The sequence below is a fragment of the Corapipo altera genome, unplaced genomic scaffold (genome assembly GCF_003945725.1).
Source record: "Corapipo altera isolate COAL_440 unplaced genomic scaffold, ASM394572v1 126, whole genome shotgun sequence".
In the NCBI taxonomy this organism is placed as follows: domain Eukaryota; kingdom Metazoa; phylum Chordata; class Aves; order Passeriformes; family Pipridae; genus Corapipo; species Corapipo altera.
In genome coordinates, this window is record NW_020884937.1 from 643,437 (window position 1) to 665,586 (window position 22,150).

A 22,150-nucleotide genomic window follows, 5' to 3' on the forward strand; every position below is an offset into this window, starting at 1 on the left:
TTTTTAACAGTTCCGTAGTATACAAAACTCCAGCGCTCTGGCAGGACTCCCGGAAACTTGCTGAAAGTTAATGTGGTCAACTCTTAAAAAGGAGAGATTTTTTCCGCTTGACTCTTGCTTGTTAAACTCTCTAAGCCCAACATGTTCCCTGCTGCTTGAAAAAACAAGGAAAGTCCCAATTTTAGCAATGCTCGTTTCAGTAGCTTTCCAGCTGAGCCCTATTTCAGGGGCAACTGTGGCTTATTATTATTTTTTTTTTACGGTGGTGTGTCCCTACCGTAGTCAAACCGAAGTGTTAAGTGATGCTGAGGCAGGAATAAGTAGGTGCTGCTTTCCCTGGAAGCCTGGGGATGATAAATGACATAGATAGATGCCACTTGCTTGTGCTGCAGTAGTGGCAAGACATCCTGACTTAGAATCCATGTTTTATGTTGGATGCTGGGCCTCTGTGGGGTAAGATGAGTCCTTTTGGGGGCAGGTGATACTGTAAATCCCACTTCAAATCAACAGCACACTGCAGGTGACTCCAGTGCTTTCCTAACCCCGCATCCCACATTCTTCCTCCCAGTAAATCTTCTAGTTGCTTTTTTGTCTTCCCTTACACCCGGGGGGGGAAAAATTGCTTCTCCATCCTCTCTTCCTCTGCTTTGCTTTCTGCAACTTAGATGCACAGAGGCAGGAGTCATGTGTGACTCCACGTCATACAGACACGTCATAGCTGAACTGTTGTCTCCCTTGAGCTCAGTCTTGCTTAATCCATTCCCAGCCAGGCGTATGGGAAGAAAAGGGAAGAACTGAGATTACTTTTCAAAGAGGATTAATAACCTTACACACAGCTCTCATGTAGATAATTCATACCCTGCACTCATGTGGCTGCAATGAAGTTGAGCCACTTTGCCTGCAGAATTGAGCTCAGCTCATTCAAACCAAAGCTGCTTTTAGATGGCAGCACCTGTACTGGGATTCCTGCAGGTCTAGTAACTTCCAGCAGTTTCCTGAGCAGACAGGAGCAGGCAAAGTCTTTTGAGTGCACGGCACAAACCTGGAACACGATGAGAACATTGCCCCAACATCCCTGGGAGCCGACAGGTTGCTGAGCTCTCTCATTGCTTGAGGCATTTGTTTGTAGGATCTGCTTACCCAGGCAGGACGTGCCTGCCAGGGAGATTGGCAGTGGAGATTTGGAGTAGATTTACAGCGGTTCTGTGAGCTGTGGGAGCAGTGCAGTGCCAGGTGGGAGCCCAGATGCTCACTGGTTTGCGTTGCAAATTGCCAACACTTGAAGGCTCTGATCAGGGAGCTTAGTGGGAGGAGAAGGGGGGAGTTTCTTGGAGCTGCATTGGAGTAGGAAAAGGATTTTTCCTTTTTTTCCCCCTCACTTATTTTTTTCCTCCCCCCTCTGTTATTTTAAGGGAGATAATAAAAGGACAGAATTTGTACTAGAAACAGGAATTTGTCCTTCTGTAACAGGAAGCTGCTGGTATGTATTTTTGGGAAGCCACGGAAATCGCCAGTGTTTGCAGTCCAATTTGAAGGCTGGCCGTGCTCAGGATTGAAGAGATCTGCTAAAACAGAAAACCTTTTTTTTCTCTCGAGTATCCATGGAGATTTCCTGCCCTGTGTGCAGGGGCTGGTTTGCTCACGAGAGCTGGGCAGTCGGGTCTCAGGGTTTTGCTGTGGCAGAGGTGATGGAGAACAGCACAGGGTAGGGCTCTGCTGGATAGAAAGGTCACCTGTTTTTTTCCAGGGTTTGTTTGCACAGTTCCTGCAGGGGCATGTTTTTGTGACTAGATATGGATTGGAAAGGTCTGGAAGGTCTCCAGAAAACCATTAGAAAAATCTACTACATTGATAGGAGAGTTAACCTGGGCTATCCCAGGAATTTACAGCTAATCTGCTATCTGCCTGTGGCCCTCAGTGCAAACTCTGCACAACTTAATTGCTGGAAGTGTCGCATCAATTTTGAAAGCAAGAGTGAAGATTTGGGCCGTTTCCTGCTCTTGTTATAATCAGATGGAGTTTTTACCCTGCTTTCTTGCTGGTTTTCTGCTCTCTCTTGATTCAGAGACCGATCAGTTCCTCCTCAAGGTAGGATTTTTAACCTTTCAAGCCTTTTGATTACTTCCTTGCCTCCTCGGTTGTTTGGCAAATGGACAGAGCAGAGTGGCTGTGGGTTCTTAGGCTGAAGGGTGCTGTCCTGAGAGGAAGCTGCAGCAGCAGAAGGAACAACAGCACACAACATCTCCATCTCTGCTGCTCTCTTATCGCTTTCCCTTCCTGCTCGTCCCTCTCAAAATAGGCTGGATAAATATCCTCCTGCTTGCCAGCACCGAGGCGCCAGGGCTGCAGAGATTCGTTTTAATCCGCACTTGTGACCGTTCCCGGTTCACCTCGGATTTGTTGCTGTGTTTGAATTGATTTGGCCGAGCTGGGAGATTTTCAAAGTGCCTTTTCCTGCCGTTTCTGACCAGTGTATCACGCGTGACACTCCACAGTCTGCGTGGGTGTCCCGGAGCACGTGGCTCTCGTTGGCTTTGGGGCAGCCTGCAGTAACTGCAGGACAGGAATGTCTTACTCCCTCTGCAAGTCTGATGAGGTACTTGAAATGTCTCTCCATTTTTCTTCTGCTGCCACACAGGTTTGTGACCAGGAAATCTGAGGATCTACCAGGCAGCTGAAGTGGACTTTGATGATGTTTTCTATCTTAAAACATGCCCACCTTTAGGTGGGTTTTGCTTTCATTCAGTCTAAAATAAGGGTTTTTTTCACTAGGGAGCAGGACTGGCTCCTGCATGCTCAGGTCTCCTTTACTTTCTCGGTGACCAAAGAAAAAACCCAAGCCTTGCTGGGTGCAGAGGTTTGGCTAAGTGCAGTGTGGCAGGTAGCTGAACCCATTCCTTCATTGGTGTTGGACAGATAAAAGGCAGAAACTCTGGAAGGGCTCCTAGGGACATGCCTGTCATGAGGGATGTACGGGGCATACAGTGCTGCTGAGAGCTGCCTAGATTAAGCTTTTTTCCCAAGTGATCAGAAGGAAAGGGAGTCCTACCTTAAGGAACATCGGCTGGTGTTTGGAAGCCCTAAATTTAGGTTTCTACTTTGATTCAGGCTGCCTCTTGGATTGTCTTTCCATGTCCTGCTGTCAGTCTGTTCCCCAAGTGAGTCTTATTCCATAGGGATGCTGTGGAATGTGATGTGATAAAGATGCTATTACTTTAAGGTTACATTAATAAGGTAAAAATACATTTAAAATATAATATATTAAAAATATTCTGCACTTATGGAAAGGAGGCCTATGGCACAGGTATAAGTTGTTTACTCCAAGATTTTAAAACCATTAAGATTCCAGGTTTGTAGTGTGTTACCTTTGGGGTGTGTAGGGGAGGGCAGACTCCTGGTCTCAGTTCCTAACTAAATGGCTCTCCTCTTTCCTCCAGCCCAGGTGAGGGTTGGAAAAGGCTTTGTGAAAATCGGTCCTGTACAGTGACTCCACTGACATGTCAAAATTAATCTGTAACCTCTGTGTTTGTTACAGGGTGGATGCTTGAGAGTGGAGGATAAGGTACAAGTGTCTGGGACCGGTGGAATGGAGGCCTGATGTAGATGGAAAGATGGGTAAGAACTGTATTCCCTTGAAGCAATTAATTTTCTACAGCCTGTTAATTTTGGTTGGGACTACCAAGAATGGCAAGAGTGGGAGACATCTCTGAGATGGTCTGGCTGGATTGCTTTCTAATTTTTATTTTATTTTATTTTATTTTAATGGTGCCATAATTGGACAAATTCTCTTTTTAGTGTCAGTGTGAGCTGGTGGGTCGTGTTCTAGATGGAGCCTCTTTCCATAGCTGCCTTGTATTTCTATGCAGAGTATCTTCATTCCCTGTAGCTCTTCCTCAAGGAATTTTCTGTTTCAGCCAGAGCCTGAGTATATTGCTTTTCTAATCAGTGACCTGGATTACTTGCACCTTCTTCCTCTCCTGCTGGAATAGTTGTGTATCAGATGCTCTGTGGTGCTGAGGGAAGCTTTTTTAAGGTGGGAATTATTTGTAGTTCTGGGGGTACATAATGATTGTGATCTTATCTCTAAAGAGAAAGTTCATCATTTCAGAAATTAGGATCACTTGTTTGGACTCTCTCTGTTTTAGTGAATAATCATATCAGTGCTGTTGTCTCACATGAGCAGGTGATAAGTGTGGGAGCCCCAAGAATGAACACTGACCACAAAACTAATTTCAAAGTGGTCTACAAGCCATTTTGTTGGGCAGTAGCAGTTCCAGCAACTGCAGGGGTTTCTGCTCCTTTGCTTTAATTGTGTTGAAGAGGAAGCTCAGCAGATTGGAGAACAAGGCCAGGTTCTGCTTCACAGGACTGTCAGTGTCAATTAAGACATGGAGCTAATTGAGCTTGAATTGTCTTCTTCCGTTCACCTGACGAGGCAGATTACAGAGGAGCCTAAATTTATCTCCTGAAATGGCTTCTTGACCTGGTGACCCAAGAAATGAGAAGAGATCTTGGAAAAGTCCTGGTTGAAGCCGAGCATTTTACTTGCACATTTGCAGCATTTACACAAGTTGACCCAAAACTTTTCAGGGCTGGTTGAAATGGTGCTTTAAAAAAAATAAAAAAAAAAGGAGATGGGGGATAATATGTGTAAATTTAGAGATTGTCCTTGCAAACATGCTAGAATCACAGAATCACAGAATTTGGGTTGGAAGGGACATTAGAGAACATCCAGTTCCACCCTCTGCCCTGGGCAGGGACACCTTCCACTATCCCAGGTTGCTCCAAGCCCTGTTCAACCTGGCCTTGGACACTTCCAGGGATGGGGCAGCCACAGCTTCTCTGGGCAACCTGTGCCAGGGTCTCACCACCCTCACAGGGAAGAATTTCTTCCTAATATCTAATCCAAACCTTCCCTCTGTCACTTTGAAGCCGTTCCCCCTTGTCCTGCCCTTACAAAAAGCCTTGTAGAAACGTGATTCAGAATTTGATACTGGTTAAAATTTAAAAAATGAGAAGTGTGAAGCTATTGCCACACCTTAATTGTTTGTCCTCCCTCATGGAGAAAGGACAAGAGTGGTACTTACCCTATCCTGGCTTTATGTCTTTGTTCTTTTTGCTCTTTCTCTGTTACCTAGAAGAGAGATTTTGTGGGGAGACAACTAATTTAAAGCTAAGTTTAAAAAAAAAAAAAAGGAAGAAAAGAGAAAGTCCAGACCTGCTTCTCCAATGTAAAGAATGACAAATTTCAGTTTAAAATCCGTGTTGAAAAACCCCAGAATTTTTTAGAAACATTTTCACTTTGAAGGTAAAAGCCACTCGTTTGTCAATATGATGTGGTTTTTTTTGAGAAGGAAAGTTCAGACTCACTCTGAGCACCACTAGGGAAGGAGTTGCTGGCTCCAGTCCAGTTCCCAGGAGATTGTCAATTTGATGACTCCTTGTGCAGAGTGGTTGATAAAACCTGCTCAAGGTGCCTTCAGCCTGCCAGCTGTGAACAGAATATGGATACACTGGGGCAGTATTAATTCTGGGAACTCTGCAGTGAAGAGAACACCCTTTTGCAAGGCACTTGGGGGTTTTTTTTGTGTGAATATGAGCTGAATCAACAGGAGTCTTGTGCAGGTTTGCAGATACACTTGGGGTTGTGTGTGGATGGAAGGTGCTGTGCGTGTCCCCCTTCCCCAGATGTTGTTGCTACAGCTCATCATTAACAGCATCAACACCTGGGTAGGGACTGGTTAGATCTGCCAGACTGCATCCAGAAAGGATCATCTCGTGGTCCTGAGTCTGCTCTATGGTTTGACTGTCGGGATGAGATGAGTGATGTGTGTCTCCAAGTGGAGCTTGTTAGTTAAAGAATCGTTGCAACAGCTTTGCTGACGCACAGAAATTTGGGCTAAAATTTTGAGGGTTAATTAGTTTCACTTCTCCCTCTTTTCCTTACCCCTCATAGGCATGAGGGAGCATTTTCAAGGGAAGTGCAGGGAATATGCAGTTATGTCACTGATTCCCCTGTGACAGACCACAGAGATGTGTTGGATGATGTGATCTCTGATGTTCCAGGTCTACCTTTTTTCCTAGGATCCTATTTATAGTCTGCTCAGTGCCTCAAAGTTCAGCATAGGCCTGTTCACTCCTAGACACGTTCTAGGGAAGTTGCATGACCTTGTCTGGAGACCACAGTACGGGAAGTGGGGACTTCTGGCGTCTCCATGGGCTGCACCTCTGACAGAGCAGTTTCTCTGTGTCATGCAGTGCGTGGACCAGCCCTGTGCAGCTGTGGGATCCCAGTGCTGTTGCAGGTCCAAGACAGTCTCTCTACGTGTGCCAGCTTGGGGCCACCCTAAGTCCTTGGCACTGGGTCTTTTTATTCCTTCAGCTCACAGCATGTTACCATCTGCCACCTCTCCGAGACCTCTTTGTAATTCAAAGATGTGTCCATGTCTCCAATACAACACAGTGCAAAGATCACAGCCAACAGGTGTTAAAAATTGCTGTGTTTAAACATGGCATCACAGTAAAAGTAACATTAAAACAACCCACACAAGTTGGTAGAAAAAGCACCGGCTTGTTTGTTGCTTAAATTTTATTCTTTTTGTTTTAAAACGATTTAAGTGTTTTTAGTTGTGGTTATGGAATGCCGTGTGCATTCATGTGTGTTCCTGATGATAAAAACTCCGGGAAGGCTGATCTATTCTGCTCTGTGTATGTACATGTAACTCAAAGATTTAGGTCTTTAGTGCTTTGCTGGAGCGAGTGTGGCTTTTGCTTCAGCAGAAAGGTCATCTGAGGTGTGGGATATGGGAGAATGATGCTTGTTTATAGCATTGCCTTGACAGAGTGCGTGTGTTTGGAGAAGACAACAGCAGGCTGGGCTGGCAGAAGCCACAGCAGTTTGCAGGAGGAGGAAGGGGCCTGTTTGCACAGCCATGGTCTGGCCACTTAACTCCAATTCATTGTTTTTTTGGGGGGCTGTTGAGACAGAGAGAACTGCCCAAGTTGTTGGGGGGAGAACAGACCCGTCCCCGTGCACCCAGGCACTGATGTCTCAGCTCTCCCATGCTGTGCTTTCCTCATTCCTCTAAGGCAATGGTTTTGCTCTTCACTTCCTTACTGCTCTTAACTTTCTCTTTATATGCTGAGAGCTATTAATGAGAAATTAATTCTGGTAGAATTGCAGTACTTTATTTTGTAATAAGACGCATCAGGCTTTCTAGCTCAGGTTTTGTTATTGTTAAAGGGTGACTGAGTTAAAAGGTGCCTGTGTCAACTTCTCTCTTTCCTGGCATCTTACCCATTGCACCAGGGCTCCATTTTAGGGTCACACCAGGTGCTTTGGGCACCTGGGAAATGTGGGGCTGGACCTGCATCATATTTGGGATGTTGCAGCCGTTGCTGCAGCAACAGGTTAGGAGTTCACGGGCTCTGGGCTGTGGCTTTGAGCACTGGAAGTAGCTGGGCTGGGAGGGAGAAAGAGTTCTTTATGAGCCTGCAAATAACCTTCAGAGGTATCGAGGCAGCCAGGGGAAATAACTTGCCAGCTACATTTCTTTCTGGGTAAACATTTTTCTCCTTTCAAGTGTGCTCAAGAGAGAGGTACAGGTTGTGGGGAGAGGTAATATCTTTTATTAGACCAAAATGATAGAGGTGGAAAAAACCAGGCTGCCTTTTAGGCACACAAGCCCTTCTTTAGAAGGAACAAATTTTAAGCTTAGCAGGACAACTGCTGGAAAAATTGGCCCAAATTTAATTTAATTATGTTAATCCATTGAAGGAGAATTAGTGTCTGTGGAGCAAAGGGCAGGGTTAGCAAAAAAGCTGTGAAAGTTCGTTGTGGAATGGGAGAGAAACCAGTGCCTTTGAAGTGGTGAGGAGTAGCAGGGCTACAGGCATGCAGAATTTTCTTAAATGTGGTTAATTTTGCTTTTTAGGCGTCTAGGCCCTGCTTGCAGGTCTCCTGGACTAACTTTAATCTGCAAAAGCAAGTGAGAAACAGTGCATTTGTCCAAAATCTGAAGGATCTTTTCCAACCAAAGTGATTCTAAGAGGCAGAGATTTAGCATGGCTTACCTTGCCAGCAGTCTGTGCTTTTATAGGAAAGCCCTGATTCCCACTGCCCTATTCCTGCAGTGTGGTCAGCAGGACCAGGGCAGTGACTGTCCCCCTGTACTCAGCACTGCTGAGGCACCTTCAATCCTGTGTTCAGTTTTGGGCCCCTCAGTACAAGAAAGACATTGAGGTGCTGGAGTGAGTCCGGAGAAGGGCAGAGGAGCTGGGGAATGGTCTGGAACACAAGTCTGATGAGGAGCAGCTGAGGGAGCACTGAAACCCTTTCCATCACTAAAAACTGGTGTGTTTATTATCAAACCATCAACGTCTCCTGCTCCAGGATCCCAGTTGCTGGCTGGATGTGGGGGGCAGCAGCTGTTTTCCCTCTTCAGCAAATCTTCCCTGCATCAAATGCCACCTGATTTTAACCCAGACATTTGCCCCATTAGCCAAGGAGGGTTAAAAGGTCTGAGGTGCCACGGCTGGACCTCCACAGGTTGAGCTCCTGTGCTGCTGGAGGAGGAGAGCTGAGAGAGGGAAGGGAAAGAATGGCTGTCAGGATGTTGCATGGGCTGTTATCTCTGGGCAAAATGGCTTCTTATCCAGGCTTCACCAGCCTCTGCATGTGCAGGGATGTACAGGGGACTTGTGGTAACAAGTGTGCACGGGGATGGGGACATGGAGGAGGGCAGAGTGTCGCAGAGCACGGGAAAGCTCTGCCAGTGGCTCTGATCCCGTGGAATTTTACTGCGCGCGGCGCTGTCAGAGGAACGGCTATTTTGGGAGTGGAGGGTTGTGGTGAACCACAGACGTAGCCTTGCTTTCCCTCCCCGCTGAGCTAAGCCAAACACCTTTTCAATCCCGAGGCCTTTTCCATTGCAGAAGTCCCTGGCAGGTCTCTTGGCGCTGTGCCACAAACTCTTCGCGTTCGTCAGGAGAAATTTCTCTTATAATCTGTGGCTTGACCACTGAAACCTTCACATGTGATAAAACTTACCATTCCAAATGTTTTGGTTTTGGTGTTTGCAAGGTACTGATCACTTCGGGATTTTAAGGGCATTGTTCTCACCTCTCCCAAGCTGAGGTGCAGTCCCGGTAGCACTGCCTCTGCTTTTGGTTTTTCCTGGGGAAATTCAGAGAGCAGTGGAAGTTCTTCATGATCTCACACTCTGGCTATCAAATATGCTGTGCCATAACATATGAATTTATATTCCAGTTTAATCTCTTTTGCTGGTTTTTTGATGCTCTTATTAAGTGACTGGACTCTTAGCAAGTTTAGATTACATTGGAGGTGTTTGCTGGTTTGTGTTCATGAGTATTTTGGGGACTGGCTGGGTCATGTCACTGGTGATTGGATTTAGTTATATATGTGATATGCAGTTTTACTAATTATCATTTTAAAAATAACTGGTTTAGCTTTTTTTTTAAGCTTGCTTTCTCCCCAAGCCCATTCCTGAGCACTAATTTCTGTCCCCTTTTGCAAGGGGTAAATGATAAATGTTGTATGCCAGTCAACCCGAAAGGAAGGGTTGTTTTTGATCTAAACATAATCTCCAATCTGGCTGTGCAATTTTTCCAATATTGGTATGGATAACCTGAGGGATAGCACGGGGTAGAAGAGGAATAGGAGGCAGGAGCTCAGCTTTGCCCCTGAGAAAAGGATCTGTGAGACAGTATAACCCACAGATGTTCTATTGGGCATTTGGCATGATGGACTTCTATAGCTGTCAAAAGCCTCTGATGGGTTTAGTTTTGTTTCTTTTCACAAAGCAGTTACTGATTGTGCTGTAAAAGTGCAATTAAAAATCCAAATTGATGTAATTTATGGAGAGCAAGATTCACCAACGATTTGTCAGGTGAAGCATTAATGATCTCCCCCGGTGCACCCTTTAGCACTATAGTTCTTTGATAAGGAGAGATGTGCTTTCAAGAACCCCCAGCACCTCACACCATGAGTTTTCTGTGTGTTTATGTATTCCCAAGCTTAAGACGCCAGTGAGCAAACTCCTGCCAAGAAATCCTGCATATCAAGAGGGTCTTTCCTCACTTCCTCCTGTATAATTGCTCTGTTTGACCTGCTGGGCTGTGCCCTGCCCTTGAGCCCTACACAGGGGTGACCTTGGCATCCCTTGGGTGGGGTTGCAGGAGGGAGAACAGCAGCAGGATCCAGCTGCTGGTGAGCCTTTGCTGACTTGCAGAGGGAACATACTCCACTGGTGTGTCTGCTGCAGTGCAATCTGAACTGGGGGAGGGTAATTGGATAATTTTTCTCTTTATCAGATTCTGGACACAGCTCCAGACAGTGGCAAAATGCTTTGTGCATGTGGGTTGAATTTACCTGGAGGTTTATCTGCATCTCTCACAAGGTGGAGGCAGCAGGTCTGTTTTGCCACAGGTCGTTCGCAGACAGCCCTTCTAAGGGTACCAAGTTCCAAAGCAGTATTTTTACCCGCCTGTCAGAGTGTCTGGGTCCCTTCTTTGCTTGCTTAGGGGCTTTTGTTATGGTTGAAATCAGGCTCTTGAACTTCTAGCTCACTGGTCTCCTTCCTAGTATAGACTGAAACAGTCACTGCGGCAGCGTTTATTTGATAATTGATCCCTCTGTTTAGAATCAGAATAATTTAGTCAGGAAAAGACCCTTAAGATCATCAAGTCCGTGCTGTGTTGGTACCTCTGCCCCGGTATCTTGTGCATTGGCTGAGTCCTGGTGGCAGTGGGTGCCTGTTGACCGTGTTTGCAGCTACTGAAGAAACTCCATGTCCTGGGTTTCTCTTCATCTCCAAGCTTTTTTCCACCTCTGGGTTTTGGAGAAAGAGCAGCACTTATCTTCACAAGCAAGTTCTTTGACACCGGGTGAGTGTTGTTCCTGTTCTCTGGATCAGGAGAGAAAACCCAGGACTGGTCTGACATTGACCTTCTGATGAAGGCAGTGGGCAACCCAGGTGGCTGTTGGTCTGGCAGATGTGAACTTTCACTGGTACATGTTGGTCAAGTTTCCTGCTACCCCATGCTCACAGAGCAAACAGAAATGGAGAGGTGCTTTGTCCACTGGGCATGATGTGCTTCTCTGATGTTCCCTCTTGTCTTCATAAAAAAAAAAATATAAAAAAAATACGCCTGGAAAGAGCTGAGGAAGTTAATTAAGGATTACTCTAGTGTCAGAAGCTATGTATTTCTATTTAGTTACATGAAGAAGGGTTAAAAGGGGATGAGGTTGCAGTCTGTGAAGACCTGCAGAAGATGGGGAGTGTTTACTAATAGAGGGGTCTCTAAGACACAGGGATATCAAGATCTAACAAGTGGAATACAAGGCAAGCTATGCTCAAACTGATATTGAGGTATTGGTTGCAAAGGGGTTATTGGAGTAAGTGCATGAGCTCTTTAGACTAAGACTCTAAAAGAGGCTGTTTAGTGATTCTGGGTCAAGATAGGGTTGTAGAGGCTGCTAAATGAATTTCTGTGGTCCTTGTATACAGCCAGGAAGGCTAGATCCTTTCTGAATTAATGTATTTAGCTCTGCAGACTCATGTGGGCTCAAGCAAGGCTTTTTTTTTTTTTTTTTTTTTTTTTTTTGTCTATCTTGAATTCCTCTTCTTTAAATGAGATATAAAAACCAGCTCATCTCTCTCTCCATCTGACAATGTAGCTGAAAGTCCATCAGGACAGAGACTACCCTTTGCAGGTAATGAGTGATGCTTGTCTTTCAGTTCAGGTTCTCTTTGGTAAATGATAAATATTGTATGCCAGTCAACAAAAAAACCATGTATTTTCAAAAACCAGAGAAAATGGAAGGCTGATGCCTCTGCAGACCAAAATCAGGATTGTCAGTGTCATCATCACATGGTTCCATATTTCTTTTCACTATGTTTTTTTACATTTCAATATTTTTGTCACTATATGTTCGAAGTCTCAGCAATTGAAAGGGCTTTTACTGAAGCCGACAGCATTTCTGGGGGGGCTCCCCATCTTCCCTCCATCCCCTCTCAGCCCTCACAGAACTCTTCCCTCTGCCTGGGGATATCCCCAGTGGTTGCATCTCCTTCTGGAGAGGTGGATGCTGGCCTTGGAGGGAGCTGCTGGAGTTTACACAGGCAGAAAGGCTCAACTGGACTATCAGCACCGCGGCTGTGAAAAGCACAGTGGGATCTTCAGTGGCCACGATTGGCCACGTCTGTGGTTTTTCCCTGGATCTCTGTGTGTGACAAGGTATGGCCCCGGGGCCACACACTCCAGCTGTGCTTGGGAATGACTCACAGGACAATATTCTTCCCTTCTGCAACGCCCAGGACTTTTCCCCAACTCTTCCCATCCCTAACTCTGCCTGCTGTGTGTGTGAGAGGCCGAGATCAGGACTCATCATGTTTTACAGGACTCTGCTTTACTTCTCCAGGCTTTCTGTGGGCTCCATCCAGCTGGTGCCTTTTTTTTTTTTTTTGCAGTGTTGATGGAAGCAGCTTCATGGAACTACCGTAAGCTGCCTCTTAGTAATGACCTATTAGTGAAGCCAACAATAACAGCACTGTCTAGACCATCTGAGCACAGCTAAATTATTCCTTTGTCCCTTCTTCATTTGCTTTCTCTCCGGACTCTTGAATTGTTTTGGGTGGTCCGTGTTGACCTTCAGGCTTTCTATTTCTCCCTTGTGGGTTTTATTTTTTCCTTCTCCAAGAGCAGTGAACTGGCTGTACTAAGACTGAAACTCCAGGTTCCTCTCTCCCTCACGCACTCTGGAACCAGAGCCATGGAGCAGCACCGGAAACGTGTATCTGAAGGGCAGAGAGATGTGTCATCTTCTGGCTCTTTGATTTTGCCAAGTGCCAAATGCTCCAGATTCACATTGGTAGTGAGTCTGGGACTTGTGAGTCTTAACATCTCGCAGAACTGAAAACTTGATGAGAGAAGGAGGTGTTCTGGTTTTGATATAAGATCCTGCCAAAACGGATGAGTTGTGCTCTAATAAAAATATAAACCCAACCTTCCCATATCCACTGTAGCTCCACTGGCCGTTGCTTCCTGGGAGTGCTCTTGGCTTACTACTTCTGTGTGTTCCTCTCTTCAATGTGGCTATGGATATTTCCCCTCCGCCCCCAAACCTCTGGGAAATTAATATCTTTGAGACATCTATTATTTTTGGTTGGAAGTAGTCCTTGGTTGGATAGGCTGGCAGCATGATCAAATGAGCTTTGTCTCAGGGAGATGATTTAAAAAGCACAAAACTGGGGTGTTGGTGGGAAGTAGGGATGAAAGAAATGAGTTTCCTACTAAAAGAAATAGCTGAAAATAAAGACAGAACTAAGGATGGAAGAAGAGACACCAGGGACAGAGGGACAGTACTAAACACAATTTATTTTTATGTTTCATTTCTGCTGTCTCTGTAATCAGCTTTTTTTTGTCCTGATCTTCAATGGTAAAAATAATCGTGTTTATATGTGTTCTGGGGAGAGAGCAGACATCATTGAACAATTCATCCTGTCAACCTACAATACCTTGAGTGAATTTGTACAAAATGGTGCAAGAGCGAAGCTGGGCCGGAAGGTTTTTCAGGAGCAAGAACCTGCTCACGTTGCAGAAGGGTTTCCACAAGTCTCCAAGTCCATCCAAGTGCTGAGGATACTTCACTGGTGGTGTGCAATTCGCAGCTGTTTTGTTCTGGAGCCATGGCAAAGCCTGGGAAGATGTTTGCTGTGCAGTCTTAATGCTGCCTTCTCACAAGGCTGAAGAGAACTTGAGCCCTGCCAGGGCTAGAAAAGGAGAATCTTGATCCTGCCTGTCCCTTGGGCCTGGGATTCCTGATGATTGGCATTTTGCCCCTGGGAAAGCCATCCATCCTGCACCCACTCCTCACTCAAACTGAGCCAAATGGAGAACAAGCAGCCTGTGACACCCCTTTCTCTGGAAAGGCTTGGGAGTGTCATTTGGATTTAATTATCCAGTTAGCTCCAGTGCTTGTTTGAATTTTGACTGAACTGGCTGAGCTGGCCGCTTATTTCCATGGAACAAAGTTCTCCACCCTTCTTGCGAGTCAGCTTGGAGACCCCAGGAGCAGTAATTAGAATGGGCAAGAGGTTTAGTCTGGAAGGCATCAGTCCCTGTGCAAAGCTGTCATGGAGAGGACTGGGAAGTGTCGGTTTTGCAACCGATGATGCAAATCATTCTCCTGCTCAGAAGTTGCTTCAGACCATGGTGTGGGGGTTTTTGTTTTGAACAGTTGAGGCTTTGGTCATCGTGCCTCTGAAATTGCAGCTCTCTCGGACTAAAAACACACTGTTAAAAGTGGTTAAAAAGTACTTAAGCGCATATAAATACGTTAGTTCAAGGAAATACTGTATTTCTGCTTGTGTGTAAGTCATGTTCTTTCGCACTCCAGCAGTAGAAAACAACCTCTCCTGCTCATATAAAGAGAAATTTTCTTACCTTATTTTGTAGCAGTGATGGCACAGATGTGTATTTTGGGTTTTTTTGGACAAGTAACACCCATGTTTTATAATTAAAAATCCTCAAATGCTCTTCAGAATGCTCTTTTGCATTGGCTTTTTAGTAGATAGAGGAACGAAGATGCTGAGTTGACAGTCAAATACAAGAAATGACTTCTTTTTTGGTTTTTTTTTTCCTTCAATAACTGATTCAGGGTAGCTGGAGCCCAGTTTTACACCACTGGTTCTTGGCTGCTTAAGTTGATGGTTGGGTATTTCTGAAAATCAGCTGAATTTAGGCAGTTACTGAAAGGGAGTGGATTCTCCTTGCTTTGCTATGCTGGGAGAGATGCAAAAGGTCACTTCTGGCAGGGATGTGTAGCCTGACTTCCTCAAAAATGTGACTTCCATAGTGATGCAGCTGGACTTGCAGCAGCAGGAATTTTTAAACCTGTGTTTGATGGACTCGGAAGACTGTGTTGCAAAAAGTATTGGCATAAATGATGGGTAGGTAGAGGAGAAAGACTCACTTATTGCTTTGAGGGCAGTGTCACATAAACCAAACCTTTCCTAGATGTTGGAAACTCCTTGGTGTTTAAGAAGAACACAGAAGTCCAAGGGAAGTTGGCCTTCCTTGCTTTGCCCTCTGGTAAACAACTTGTCACAAGTGGTCTGTGGGGAGCTTGGGCCAACTCTTGGGGGCTGCAGGTCTTTCTCCTGGGATGGAGAGAAGTGGCTTTACAGCCACTCCAGTAAACTTTGAAATTACTCTGTCTCTGTTTGTTGGTTTATTATTATTTGTTGTTATTATTATTACTATTACCCTCCAGCAAATCCTGCTGTCCATCCCTGGGGCAAGTTCTGGACTATCCTTGGTGGATTAACCAGAGATGAATCTCTTTGAAGACGCTGCCAGGCCTGGCCAGGGAGGTTTGGAGTTGGGAGAGTGGTGGTGAATAGGGTGGTTTTGGTAGCAAAAGCCTGGCTCTGCCTCTGCCTGTTGAAGCCCTGTTTGCCCGTGACTTTATGGATTGTGTTTTGTGTCAGGAAAAAAAGTTCAGGAAACTTTTGCTGTCACTCGGGCTGGAAAAAAAAAAGGGGGCGAGGGGCATTGTGGGGATTAGGGCTTTGGTGGAAAATTCCTGGAAGGCAGCGTAAGGGGTTTTGTTTTGTGGGTTTGTTTTAGCTTGTCCCTCCCCCCTTTCCCTTTACCTCTCCAAAAAAAAAAAAAAAAAAAAAAGAAAAAGAGGCTTTTTTTTCTTCTGTTTTTTTTTTTTGTGTCAGGTATTTTCCACAAAATCTGTGTGGAAAACTGTGTTTGTCCCAGAGGTCCTTTAAAAAAAAAAGCAACCTGAAAAAAACAAACAGCAACAAAAGAAAAATACCCCAAACCCAAGCCATGGGGATATTCTTGTTGTGGGTTTGGGTTTTGTTTGTTTGTTTGTTTTGGGCTTTTTTTCTGAACTAGAACTGAAAATTATCTTTTTTTTGAGTGTTTTCTTGTGGCATTTCAGGCTGCTCTCCCTCCCACCCCTTTGGAAAAACATACCTGTGTTTTTAGTAAATAGGGAAATGTGGAATGGAAAAGGAATTTTATTTTAATGTACTTTGCTATGAATTTTATTATTTTATCAATTGTATATTTAATATTGATACATAGATATCTGTTTATATACTAAATATACATACACATGTAGGCATTTTCCTAATAGTCTGATGTAGGCATTGGAGCTCATTTCTGAGCAATAAAATGAAAGTGACACTGGATTTTAAACATTTTCCCCAGTTTTCCCCCTTATTTCTTTAATGAGATGGCTCTGGGTGCACAGCATGCATGAGGAGCCTTTTTCTCACATCTTTTTTTTTTCCACACCTTCAATCCTGACAGAACCCAGCAGGAGGAGCAGAAAAAGAGGATATGATATTGTATCTGAGTATGAGGATCCAGGACATACACCTCCCTGGGGAAAGATCCTCAGTATTTGGGTCCGGTCCTGTCTGATTTCATACAATTTTTGTAATTTTTCACATATTTGTGGGCTTTGAGTTAAATCTGCAGGCTGGCTTGGTGTAGGGGTGGTTCTGTCCCTGGAGACACTCACTTTTAGACAAAATTTGTAGCTGTATTTGTATTTTTACAGTAATAGCTGCACGTGCCTAATATTTGTCTTGGGTATATCACAAACACGGAGCGTGCAGTGGGTTCTCACACCCTCCTAAGGAGTGTGCCCTGCCCTAAGTCTTGACAGGGCTCTTAGAGCTTGTGGTTGGAATTTTGCAGTGTCACAGTTCAGAGCTGCTTTAAGAGGCCACAACCACAGATGGAAAAGTGTTGAAAAGGAGGAGATTGGTTTCAGATCAAATGGGTCCTTCAAAGTTCTCTGATTTCTTCTATCTAGCATTGCTGACTTTATCTCTTCTAATGAATTCCTTACCCTCTCCTGTGGTTTCTTGATGCCTCTGGTTTTGAAAATCAGCTGTGGTTCTTGAGCACCCTTAATGAAGAGGGAGGAAAGGAGGAGATGAAGAACTGTGTTGTGCCCCATCATCTGCTGCCATGAGCTTTCTGGGCCCTGAAGGGTTTCTGTCCTGCAGAGCACCACCATACACCACAAAAACTGGATCTGGAAGGGACTTTTAAGATAATCCAGTTCCAATCCCCCTGCCATGAGCAGGGACACCTTCCACTTGACCAAGCTGCTCCATCCAACCTGGCTTTGAACACATCCAGGGATGGGGCATCCACAGCTTCTCTGGGCAACCTGTGCCAGGGCTTCACCACCCGCACAGTGGAAAATTTCTCCCTAATTTCTCCCTAATCTAAACTGACCCTCTGTCAGTTTAAAGACATTGTCTCATGTCCTGTCACTCACTACTTGCCCTTGTCAAGATTCCCTCTCTGGTTTTCTTGTAAGCCCCCTTCTGGAACTGAAAGGCTGCAATAAGATCTGAGGATTTGGCTCACCTGTGGTGAAGAACCTGTATTTCCAAGACGCCATGAGCTGGAATGCCTTGGAATGTCTCTCTTAAAAGGAAGGCTTGACATCATGGCTCTTGAACCATTTGGATTGAAAGCTTGTCTTTGCAATGCTGTGCTTTTACTCTGTAGTTCTGGGGGTGAGGTTACCTTCCACACTTCAGTTGTCTCACCTTCTTTTGCAGATGAAGAAGAAGCTCTGAACTCTATTATGAAGGATTTGGCAGCGTTGGGCAAATGTGGGGGGCTGCTGGACAACAACAGGAATAAAACCAGTGTCCACTACAGTAAACAGGTAAGGCATTGCTTGATTCTACCTCAAATTCCAACAGACCAAAGAGGTGGGCATGGTGCTTGCCATGCTGGTAGTGCAGAGTTTAAATGTTAGAACTTAAGTTAAGTGCTGCAGGACCTCAGTACATCAGAAATACCATGATTTCACCAAGGCATAAGCTTTAGGATCTCTTTTTGAAGAGCTGTAAGGAAGTTACAGGCATCCTCATATCACAGAGGAGCAGAGAAGGGCGATGCCCCAGATAATTAAAAAATATAACAACAGAGCCTGAAACTGGGTTTTAAGCTCAATTCCCACCTCAAGGCATTTATAACTGTTGGTTAGCACTGAAAGTAGTAGAACTTGTTACAGTCTGTGCAGCTTTAAGACTTGGATAAGTCAAATGTTTTGTACTGACAGCATTGATGAAATACGGTATTTATTGCGTGCACATTTGACTTCAGATATTTGAAAGACAGACTGCCAACTTTGAGCTGTAGACACCCAGGCTCTTTGGGGAGGAATAATGTCATTCTTATATAAAGTGTTTAATTATTAATTACTGGTGTTTATCTTTACACTCCTAAACCCAAACATTTTGGCCTTGTTGCACGTTCAGAGTTGTTTTGGTGAACAAAAAACGTTGTCCCTTGAGCAATGTCGGAAATTATTTGCTGACATTGATATAATAGCTGAGTTGGATTTAATAGCCTGTTTGTGTATGGAACAAATATTATGCGAACATGAAAGTTGTGAAGAAATCAACTGAGTTGTCAAAACAGCGAGAAAAAAAGGGAGACAAAAATTAAGAGGACTGGGAAGCTGCTGGAGAAGCATGGGAGCAGATCCACTAGGAATTCCACTTCTAGTGCTGTGGCTTAGAATAAGCTTGCAGCCGACTTTGCAACTGCTGAATGCCCAGCAAGGAGGAAAACAAATTGTCATTTACTGTCGTCATGCATTTTTTTAATGGCGCTTGTGCTACAAACAAAGAGCTCTGGATGCAGAGGGGAAAAATCCTATCCCGAATCCCTCTAGACTTCCTAGACACATGCAGACGAAAACACGTGCGCACGTAGCATGTCTTGTCTCAAAGTGTGTTGTCCTGGCGGTAGCAGCTGTCCAAGTTGAATCACTGGACTTGTGTTCATCTCATGCTGAAATAAGTCCAAGATGTTTACAGGACTGACCAGAGAAATTCGGAGCTGGCTCCTCTGCAGCTGCAGGCGAAGCAGAAAACCCAGCGCAGCCTTGGATGGCTCCAAGGGCAGCGTTTTCTGCACGTTGATGGGTGGGGACCATACCGAGCCATCTCGGGTTGCTTTCAGGGCAGCAAAGCTTTTTAGACCTCTTGTAAATGACATACTTGTTTTTGCACAATGAGGGGAAAATCCCTGCTGTCACATCTGAGAACAGTGCTGTAAAAGCTGCAGATGCACAGTTAGCCAGATAACTGTGGAAAATAGGGAGAATAATGGTTTTCATTGACTGAATATCTGCAGAAGTTTCATACAGTTGACATCTTGCAATGAAGTTCATATCCACAGCCCACCCACTCTGTATCTTCATTTATAAATCACCAGCAGAGTTGGTGCTCTGATATCAGCTTTCGAATAGTTGGCTGCCACTCGAGTGTAATTTTATTATATTGGGAATCAAACTTTCCTTCTTATTACAGCACTGATGCTTGGAAAAACAATTGCCTCCTTTCTGATTTTTCGTTTTATCCACAAGTGGGGCAGCTGTAGCTGCGTGCTCAGTGTTACTCAGAGCTCTCTGATGGAGGAGATGCAGATAGTCAGCATCCCGCTCTCCTCGCGCATCCGGAGCTGAGGGTTCAGACCAACAGGCCCCACGAGATGAAGGGCGTTGGAGGATGTTGAATTGTTGCTTCACTAAATTGGACTAGCTGGAACAAGTCTGGCTCGTGGGACGACGGGAGTCTAGTCTGGGAGGTGGGGAGTGGCCAAAGTAGGTGGAATTAGTGGGGACTTGGTTCGCGTTTGCAGCTCAGAAACTTTTAATCGAGTTGTTTGGGGATTTTTTTTTCCTTGTTTTTTAGGACAGAAATTGATGTGGGGGAGAGATTGCTTTGGCAATGCTGTCGTCCTGCCAGTGATTTGTTGTTCCTTCGGTACTTGGTGTTCCCTTTCCTTTCTCTTTTATTTTTTCTTCTGATCAGGTTGGCTGGTTGGGCTGAAGAATGTCCTGCACAGTCTCCCTTATTGGAAAGGGAGTGAGGCACGGGGCATTTAGGTCCTAAAATGTCCTCTTGATCATCTCATTGCTGGTGCCTCTATTGAGGCCCTGCAGGAACACACTCACATAGAACTACTTAGGTCTGGAAGTTCAGTTGTTCGATTAATAATAATAATAACAATCTTTCCTTTTCTGTGGAAAAATGCTTTTCTGAGGCATGGGAATCCTTTAGTCAGTGTTCCAAATTTCCAGTGAAAAACACTTTTGAACAAGAATGTCTTGGCTAACTAGCCAGTTCTTTGTGGCTTGCAGCAGCTTTTTGGTCCACAGAGAAACACAACCAAAATGCTATCTCATTCCTGTCTCCTGGAGGGGTTCCTTAGTGCTCTCTTGACAGAAGTTGAAATTCAAAGCCTGCCAGACTGTATTCCTGGTAGGCCTGGGCCACACAAGAAAGCAGTCTGTGGTGGTTTGTGCTCCAGAATATTTCTTCCCCAAAATATCAATGGTTTTGCGTCAGATCGTCTTAGGAAATGAACATCCCTTGGCAAATTGCAAATCTTTCTTTTCTTAGTTTGCTTTCCTTACAAATGAGTTTAGGACTGAGGCTGAGCCTCTTGATGTGTAGTGCCTTGTGGTAGAACAATCTGAAAATGAGAACAGCATGGCATGGCTGATTTTTCTCTCTTGGATTGCCTGGGCAGCTGGCAGCAGATGTGATGGCTGAGCTGGAATCTCCTGAGTCCTGGTCAGGTGTGTCAAGCACTATGTTGTCCTACCTCTCTGTTTTGTGGGAAAATGGTAGAGGGATAGACAGGGACACCCTTTTCCTTCTGCATGTGAGTTAAAGTGGAGCCGTTCTTTGGGAACAGAGGGATCATTCTGACATTATTCCTCTTGCAACCTTTGCACTATTATTCCTCTGTTATTCCTTTTATCATCTTGTTGCTCCTCGTGCATCCTCTGTCGTGGCTGGAAGGAGTCCTTTCAAGTTGTCTCCTGGACTGAGCAAAGGAGATTTTTTATAGAAATGGCTCTGAAGGGGAGAAGGAGGAAACAGCAGAATGAACATCTGCGTTGTTATCACTAAGAAAAAAAGATGAGCGGGATAAGAAGGGAAGCCCCGAAGCATTAAGAAATCCTGAACCAAAGCATGGAAGGAGAAAGGAGCAACTGCATTAACATTAATTTTGCATCTATTTCTGTGCACTTCCACTCATTTATATAAATAGCACTTGGCAATTCGCAGTGTGAAGCTGTTTGTCAGTGCTGGAGTGGCCTCTGTCACAGCGGGTGACAACCAGCAGCTCCTCTGCCACCTGAATCTTGATGGCAAGTTCTCCCACGACAATTAAATCCAATATTCATAAGAAACATTTTTCCATTTACATCAAATGTCAGACTGACCTAAAAGTTGTTCTTTTAGTAAATTACCTCTGGACTCTCTTTTGTTTGGCAAGCTGGAGGAAGGACAAGGCTTGCTCATAATCCAATGAAATATAGCTCATGTTGTAGGGCTCTCTGGGTCTTAGAGCAGCCTAAAAAGTGTTTGGCTTTATCACCTCTAGTTTACATCTGGGGAATAGGATGGGGGTCCACAAATATCCCCTTGAAGATGGGAGTCTCTATGAGGAGATCTGCAGGAACTTCCCCACCTGGGGGGCAAAAACAAGGGACCAAGAGGGAGCAGCACTGATTGGGAAAGCCTTGGCTAGAGGTGGCAAAGGCAGTGGAGTCCCAAGGATTTTAGAGGCTTTCCCTTGTCTGTGTGTGGAGCTGACTTGGGTGTGAAGAGGGTAATACCAATGAGAAATAAAGCTATTCCCTGCCAGGTGGGTGGCTTTAGATAAACATTTTGAAGCCTGTGATTTCTGCTGCTGTATAAACCAGATCTACAACAGGGAGCAGTGAACTTTCTAGGCATGGTTTTTCTGCTGTCCTCTGCGCTGCTCACATGCTGTACTTGCCTTTTCAGAGGAAAAGAGCCTCAAGGACCCGGGGGGGGACACGGGGGTATATTGTACCTTCCACCCCCGACAGGATAAAGGGGGCAATCCCAGACAAACTGCTTTCTGTCTGATTGCTGAACAACCCGGAGTGCGTGGGGGTTCTGTGCAGATAATTCCTAATGACGCGCATTAGTCATCTCCTACTGCGGTTTGGGGCCGCGGTCCAGCTGTCTGGCTCCTAACGAACGAACGTCCCGTTGCTGAAAACAGGGGCGAGCACAGCACT

At 45.0% G+C, this 22,150-nt stretch overlaps 1 protein-coding gene across 3 annotated transcripts in view; it reads left to right on the forward strand.

Moving 5' to 3' along the window:
• Nucleotides 1-22,150, forward strand: part of LOC113955273 (mitogen-activated protein kinase kinase kinase 3-like) — a 77,200-nt gene that overhangs the window by 17,379 nt on the left and 37,671 nt on the right. For 2 of the 3 annotated variants that reach the window (XM_027660563.1, XM_027660565.1), the window contains exons 2-3: nt 3,536-3,615; nt 17,628-17,737. In XM_027660563.1, coding sequence (XP_027516364.1) covers nt 3,612-3,615; nt 17,628-17,737 — 114 coding nt within the window. In that variant the 5' untranslated portion in view covers nt 3,536-3,611. Of the gene's footprint in view, nt 1-2,644; nt 2,726-3,535; nt 3,616-17,627; nt 17,738-22,150 lie in introns of those variants that run through there. The other variant, XM_027660564.1, reaches the window with a different exon arrangement.